Source organism: Acipenser ruthenus, chromosome 20, assembly GCF_902713425.1.
Source record: "Acipenser ruthenus chromosome 20, fAciRut3.2 maternal haplotype, whole genome shotgun sequence".
In the NCBI taxonomy this organism is placed as follows: Eukaryota; Metazoa; Chordata; class Actinopteri; order Acipenseriformes; family Acipenseridae; genus Acipenser; species Acipenser ruthenus.
In genome coordinates, this window is record NC_081208.1 from 9,142,048 (window position 1) to 9,150,177 (window position 8,130).

At 37.3% G+C, this 8,130-nt stretch overlaps 1 protein-coding gene across 1 annotated transcript in view; it reads right to left on the reverse strand.

Annotated features, from left to right (window-relative positions):
• LOC117432354 (ephrin type-A receptor 8) overlaps positions 1–7,777 on the reverse strand; it is a 153,056-nt gene extending 145,279 nt beyond the window's left edge. The window contains exon 1 of the mRNA XM_058993450.1: positions 7,625–7,777. Coding sequence (XP_058849433.1) covers positions 7,625–7,709 — 85 coding nt within the window. The 5' untranslated portion in view covers positions 7,710–7,777. The remainder of the gene's footprint in view (positions 1–7,624) is intronic.
• Positions 7,778–8,130: the final 353 nt, after the last annotated feature.

An 8,130-nucleotide genomic window follows, 5' to 3' on the forward strand; every position in this document is an offset into this window, starting at 1 on the left:
CTTATCTGTAATATGATATTCTGTAATGTAATACTTTGTACTATGATATTTTGTAACAATTGTAAGTCACCCTAGATAAGGGCATCTGCTAAGAAATAAATAAATAAATAAATAATAATAACAGTTCACATTTCTATAGCGCCTTTCATCACAAGAATGCCAAAGCGCTTCACATACACAAAAAAATTAACAATTAAACCATTACATTAAAAACAGTCTACTACAGAATTTGATAAACACTAAGATAAAAAGCTAGTTTGTAGAAATAGAACGATCAAAAGTCTAAAACTAAAATGTCATAACATTGTAATAAGAAAAAAAACACATTTCCAAACATCATAAAAAACAGTTACGTGTAAAGTACTGTTTCAAAGCCCTTTTCACCCCTGCCTGCTTTCCACAGTAATACTTGATTGCTGTTTTCCATGAATGATGTAGTGTTTAAGCTGTACATTTTTTAAGTTCCTAACCATCCAAATCTTGGGTATTGGGGTCTATTTCAACATCTCTCTATATTGGTGTTGATCTGACCATTGTATCAGACATTTCACAATATAACTGCACTGCCGATCATCATGGTATGTATAATAATTTCTTTTACTTTGACTCCTGGGAGTAGGTGGTAAGTGTTCAGAAATATATTATTCGTAAAAGCTGATAGACTGCAGAGCACTCAGTTCAAACAGGTGCCATGCTCCCCCTTACAGCTCAGTCCTCACCTGAAACACTCAGCCACTCAATCCTGGGAATCTCTCATGCAATTAGTCATTTGGTCATTTTGTAATGTGGACTAATATTCGCTATGGCTTAGCTATGATCACCAAATTTGTTTTGTTTGTCTTTTAAACAAATCTACAAATTAAAGGTGCAAATTAAATAAAAAAAAAAAAACGTCCAAAACTCGGAATGAGGATGTCCATTCTGAATTCCCTTACTCCTCTGTTGAAAAATCAGGGGGGCGGGACGGGGGGGGAGTGACATGATTGAAGTCTTCATTGTTGACATAGTTAACCTGAACCAATATTTTACAGAAACCAGGACCAGTGGACACAGTTGAAAATTAAGTTGAGACAGACTTAGGACAGAGGAAAGACAACACTTCTTCACACAGTGGTGAAGGAATGAAATGGGGCACTGTGAACAGGCTGGCTGTAGGGGTGACGTCAGGCCAGAAAGGAACACACAGACACGCAGTACTGCCAGTTGAAACTGAGACGCTGCGGCGCTCAGTGTTTTTAATAAATAAACAAATAAAATATTTAAACAAAAACAACACACGGCACTTGAGGCCAAAACGGACTAACACTTAAACAAACAGTGGGCTAACAGACAAACAAACACGGTGAGTCAAAACAAACAAGTATCGTGCTGGTCCTTCCAGCACGAAATAGCAATTGTTATTAATTATTCTTTTACTTTATTTTACTCTTCTTCTCTCTCCCGTTCTCTATTCACCGAACACCCAACCCCAAGTGAGTAAAACTTGCATCTATATATACTGTTGTGCCAGGATTCAATTACCAATTAATTATTCACTTGAATACCAGCTCGTGAACTAATTTGTGCAATCCCGTGCTCACATACTTTATCTGCACGTGAAGTGATTATGCATGCCCGTGCTTAAATACAACTATATATTTTAAATCACTCGTGCTACACAGACCCATTTATTTCCCATGCACCAATACCTATACACCAACATTAAAACACTACATGCAACACATAACACATAACACAAATGGGTGGGGCACACTGCCACAGTTACTTAGTAGTGTTATTGAGGGATCCTTTAAGACCCAACTTGACTAGGTTCTGAGATCAATCAGCGTATAGGAACCGGATAAAATGTATAAATATAGAAGATCTTTAGATTGGTTCCCTTTTCTACTAAATGCCCAACCTTTTTTTATTGAGTGTGCACTGCAGATTCTGGCTTTGAGCTCAGCAGGCAACTGGACAGTATAACAACCTGCGCAAAACGTGGTCATGCGTTGTATATCTCAACCTGCACACAACGTGATCAAGCCTTGTATATCTCAACCTGCACCCAACGTGATCATGCCTTGTATATCTCAACCTGCACCCAACGTGATCATGCCTTGTATATCTCAACCTGCACACAACGTGATCATGCCTTGTATATCTCAACCTGCACCCAACGTGATCATCCCTTGTATATCTCAACCTGCACACAACGTGATCAAGCCTTGTATATCTCAACCTGCACCCAACGTGATCATCCCTTGTATATCTCAACCTACACACAACGTGATCATGCCTTGTATATCTCAACCTGCACCCAACGTGATCATGCCTTGTATATCTCAACCTGCGCGCAACGTGATCATGCCTTGTATATCTCAACCTGCACCCAACGTGATCATGCCTTGTATATCTCAACCTGCACCCAACGTGATCATGCCTTGTATATCTCAACCTGCACCCAACGTGATCATGCCTTGTATATCTCAACCTGCACCCAACGTGATCATCCCTTGTATATCTCAACCTGCACACAACGTGATCATGCCTTGTATATCTCAACCTGCACCAAACGTGATTATGCCTTGTATATCTCAACCTGCACCCAACGTGATCATGCCTTGTATATCTCAACCTGCACACAATGTGATTGTGCCTTTACCAGGTAATGGACTTGACAACCCCTGCTCAGCCCTATTACAGTTAACAATCAAGATATTTATTTAGGTTAGTGGTGCATAAAATAAGAGCTGGGTTGAGCAATTAATACATGGAGCTTCATGAAAGCACTATTTTGTATTTCCTTCCCAGCTGTCATTTCTGATGCAAGGTTCATGAAGGATATCTTTATCATATTGCAGACTAATATATACTCCAGGTCTTCTTTATGTGCAAAATCCTATTAGCCCTATAAAAGCATTATTTTAGCTTCCATGTGGTTTTATATTTGTGTTCTCAGTTTATTATTTCACTGTGCCATTGATTTATAGAGAAATCATGTTTGTTACATTGTGCTTAGTGCCTGGCATCAGTGGGTGGACATTAGTTTCAATTCATGAAGATTAAGCAAAAGACCTGTGTTAAATAAACCCATAAATGCAATTTCATTCCACCCTTACCCCTTTTAATACACATCTAAGAGCTTGATATGCAGTCTATGGGTTTTCCAACTTTTAAATCAGGATGCATATAAATTGCAATTTATTTCCATTATCGGAACATCTTGATCATACTGTATGAATGGTCTGTGTTGTATATGCATATTCTCTGTGTGAGGGTCATACTGTATGAATGGTCTGTGTTGTATATGCATATTCTCTGTGTGAGGGTCATACTGTATGAATGGTCTGTGTTGTATATGCATATTCTCTGTGTGAGGGTCATACTGTATGAATGGTCTGTGTTGTATATGCATATTCTCTGTGTGAGGGTCATACTGTATGAATGGTCTGTGTTGTATATGCATATTCTCTGTGTGAGGGTCTGTGGCAATGTGCCCCGCCCCTGTGTGCATATTATGTGTTGTATGTTGCGTGCGTGTGTTAATGTTGGTGTATAGTCATTGGTACACGGGATATAAACAGGTCTGTGTTTCACGTGTATTTAAAAATGTAGATTTATATTTAGGCACGAGGAGGGCACAAATCACTTCACGTGCTGGTTAAATGTAATATGTGAGCACGGGGTTGCACAGAATTAATTCACGTGCTGGGATTCAAGTGAATAATTAATTAGTAATTGAATCCCAGCTCAACAGTATATATAGATGCACGTTTCTTTCACTCAGGGTTGGGTGTTCGGTGAGTGGAGAATGGGAGAGAGAGAAGGAGAAAGTAAAATAAAGTAAAGTAAAGTAAATTGATAGTTGTTTTCACTCACCGTGTTTGTTCGTTTGTCTGTTCACTGTTTAGTCCGTTTTGTTTATCTGTTTATTTTGGCGTAAGTGCCGTGTCCTGTTTTGTGTTCAAACCTTTTATTTTCTGTTCTGTTTATTAAATGCTGAGCGAAACCATTCGCTCAGCTCCACCAAACCACACCTCTCTGTTGTTTTATTTCCTGCATCTGGTCTGACGCCACCCACTCCGGCCGTCTTTGTGACAGGGTCATACTGTATGAATGGTCTGTGTTGTGTATGCATATTCTCTGTGTGAGGGTCATACTGTATGAATGGTCTGTGTTGTATATGCATATTCTCTGTGTGAGGGTCATACTGTATGAATGGTCTGTGTTGTATATGCATATTCTCTGTGTGAGGGTCATACTGTATGAATGGTCTGTGTTGTGTATGCATATTCTCTGTGTGAGGGTCATACTGTATGAATGGTCTGTGTTGTATATGCATATTCTCTGTGTGAGGGTCATACTGTATGAATGGTCTGTGTTGTATATGCATATTCTCTGTGTGAGGGTCATACTGTATGAATGGTCTGTGTTGTATATGCATATTCTCTGTGTGAGGGTCATACTGTATGAATGGTCTGTGTTGTATATGCATATTCTCTGTGTGAGGGTCATACTGTATGAATGGTCTGTGTTGTATATGCATATTCTCTGTGTGAGGGTCATACTGTATGAATGGTCTGTGTTGTATATGCATATTCTCTGTGTGAGTTGTTACAGGCACACGTTTAGAAAGAAACTGCTTGACTCTCAGCACAATGCCCTACAGGCTGAATTTATATTAAAATAGAAGCATCTTGGGTTTACACTGAACATCTGTGCCAAGGAAATTGCTAGTAACCCTCCTTGAACTCTGCTTGGTCAAGCCTAATTACCGCGTGAACCCAGACTCTCTTGCCACTGCGGTGATACCTCTATATAAACTCCAGAAATATTATGCAATTATGTACTTTAATTATTTTTGATCTCCCAGGGGAGAAAAACGCTTTGCTAGAATTTTTTTCATGTTTTATTTTGACAAATCAGAGAGGTAGGCTGTCAGGCTATGTCACAATATTAGCAAAGCCAAATGCAGTAATAGATTTCAAAAGTGCTTGCATTAGTTTAACTGCGATATGTGTTAAGAAATAAATAATAATAATAATAATAATAATAATAATAATAATAATAATAATAATCACTTCAAGGGACATACACATTTAATTACTTAATCTATACAGTATTTGGAAAGATGGGTAGATTAATATATTTAATTAAACAGACAGCCAGAAATACCATTCAATACTTCTATTACTTAATTAAAATAACATGATTGTTAAAGACTCGTTTTAATTTTATTTTGGGGCGGGGTCCTAATATAAAAGGTAAATGTCATTTGTATCTGTACAGACAATGATTGATATTATTATTTTTTTCACCCACGATTGAGTATTTTTCACAGCATTGGGGACTGTAATTTGATATAAATGTGTATGTGCTGTGATCTTGTAGTTTGGGATGTTAATATGTACAGGGGACTCTCATACTTTTTCAGTTCTCTCATCAGAAATGCCCATGAGAAGCTATTTGTATAACTACAGAGACAGGGTTAGCAGTTCCCCCAATTAGTTAGTAAAACTTCTATTCAATAAATATCAACCACAAGTTTAAAAATATTGATATCCATGTATGCATATATCATTTATTGATCATTAGGATGTTCTGGTTGTATTAAGTTTTGGATTCACTTTTAATAAAAAAGGTTTGATTTTGAATTTTAGAAATGGGTTTAATAGGCTTTAATTCTGGTCAGAATAGTGGGGGGGGGGACAAATTGGATTCTCTTTAATGAAAAACATCAGAAGCATCTTAAAGTACTCCATTTAATACACGTATTACAAAAAAGATAATTGATGAAGAAAGTATTCCCAATTATAATAGCTACACCATATTAATAAAATAATCTGACAGGTAAATTCACATGATTTATTTAAATTGGAACAGCATTTTTAAACTTCCATTTGAGGGGATAGAAATGTGACTTTAAATGGGGCTTAACTCTAAACAAGAACCCCTATTTACAATCTACTCTAAACAAGAACCCCTATTTACAATCGACTCTAAACAAGAACCCCTATTTACAATCGACTCTAAACAAGAACCCCTATTTACAATCTACTCTAAACAAGAACCCCTATTTACAATCTACTCTAAACAAGAACCCTATTTACAACCTACTCCAAACAAGAGCCCCTATTTACAATCGACTCTAAACAAGAGCCCCTATTTACAATCTACTCTAAACAAGAACCCCTATTTACAATCGACTCTAAACAAGAACCCCTATTTACAATCGACTCTAAACAAGAACCCCTATTTACAATCTACTCTAAACAAGAACCCCTATTTACAATCTACTCTAAACAAGAACCCCTATTTACAATCTACTCTAAACAAGAACCCCTATTTACAATCTACTCTAAACAAGAGCCCCTATTTACAATCGACTCTAAACAAGAACCCGTATTTAAAATCGACTTTAAAACAAGAACCCCTATTTATAATCTATTCTATTAAAATGCTTAATAAAATAAAAAAAGTACTTCTAGTAATTATGAAGTTTATTTATTTTTTAAAAAAGGTTTTTGTTTCATAAATCTCGCTTTTTCACAGCAACGATCGCGTTTGTTACATTCCACATTGCAGCGGTGGGATGTTTACTGTCATGGAAATTATAAATGCTTATTTTATTATTATCAAAAAATCACAGAAGCAGCATGTGCAGTAAAAGGTATTCCACATTAAAGGGAAAGTTGTTTTCTCTTGATTAGCTAACCCTGTCCATGGATTGGCCAGCGCTAACCAAATCACACCAGTGTCTAGGCTTTGCTCTGTTTAAAATCCCAACATGGGGATATGAAGGATGCAACACTCTTGAGTGTGCACACTGTGTCCCTATGCATTCATATCATTGTATTAATAAACAGTATTAATAATGATAAAAGCTGAAGAAACTTGCAATGGCTCCTTACTTACTGTTGTCATCTCCAATAGATGTACCCAGGTACCCAGCCTTATTTTACTACAAATCACGACTCCCTTTGAAATGAAAATACCTGGCTGCTCACTCAAGTCCAAGTGACATTATTCAGTATTAGACAGGTGTGCTACAAAAAATCTATTTGAAATGTCCTGTGACAGATACATACAAAAAGAGAAAAGTCATTATGCTACAAGCTTACTTCATTATTTACTGGTATGTGTATTTTGCTCATAAAAAGGAGCAATAAACCAAAACTTTGGCACTGTCTTCCACTAAAACTGTAGACAGGATTTGAATCGCTAGGCGATCAAAATACAAAATACAAAAACAGTTTATTAAACAAACTAAAATTTAGAGCACTGGCTAAAATGCTCCAAAAAATAAAGTGTGCACAACAAGAAGTTATCTCTTAATCACTATACATAGCCTTGAAGGGTACAAGATCTGCTAAATCCCTTTAAATTCTGCTGTCCCCAACATGTATTTCCATATGCTCAGCTACAGCTGTGTAGTTAACATTTGCAGGGAACTTTGCTAGTCTTTACTGAGTACTATACAGTACGTCCAGCATTTGAAACACATACACTACAGTATGCGGACAGTTTCAAAAGCAGCAAGCACTACGCTGTGCAGTTTGCCATTCAGTTTTAACCTAATTCTACTGAAATCCTGTACAAAGTGACACATTAGTCCTAATCCACGCTGTATATATTGGCTTACCTTCATTGTTTGTAGCTTCAGTGCATGCAGCTTTAAAGGTGCTAGTCCACAGGAAGAAAGCATACAGCCCTAATCCCCAAGCCATTGTTTAAAAGACACCCTGTGCACTGGGCTATCTCTCTGTGTACAAACAGAGCCTGCTGGAAGACAAACTCTAAGCACATTCAATAGACTTTAAACTGACTGCACTTAGACACACACAAACACACACACACACACACACGGCACAGGGGAGTGGACAGGCTGCCTGTCACAATGTAACCACCAATTAGAACAAAGACTTTGCACTTCCACAAACCAAACACAGTGTTTCCGACCAAATATTCCTTTAACACTATTCATTCCAGAGGCTGCTAAAGCCTGCCAGGGTACTAGCGTTTGCATTTAGGAACATTTCTTGTTAGGATCTAAGATTTAGAACATATTCTGTAGATCATCTATCTGAAGCAATAAAACTCACGCTCAGTACTGCAGAAACCACTAACACAACAGACAAATAATTATGT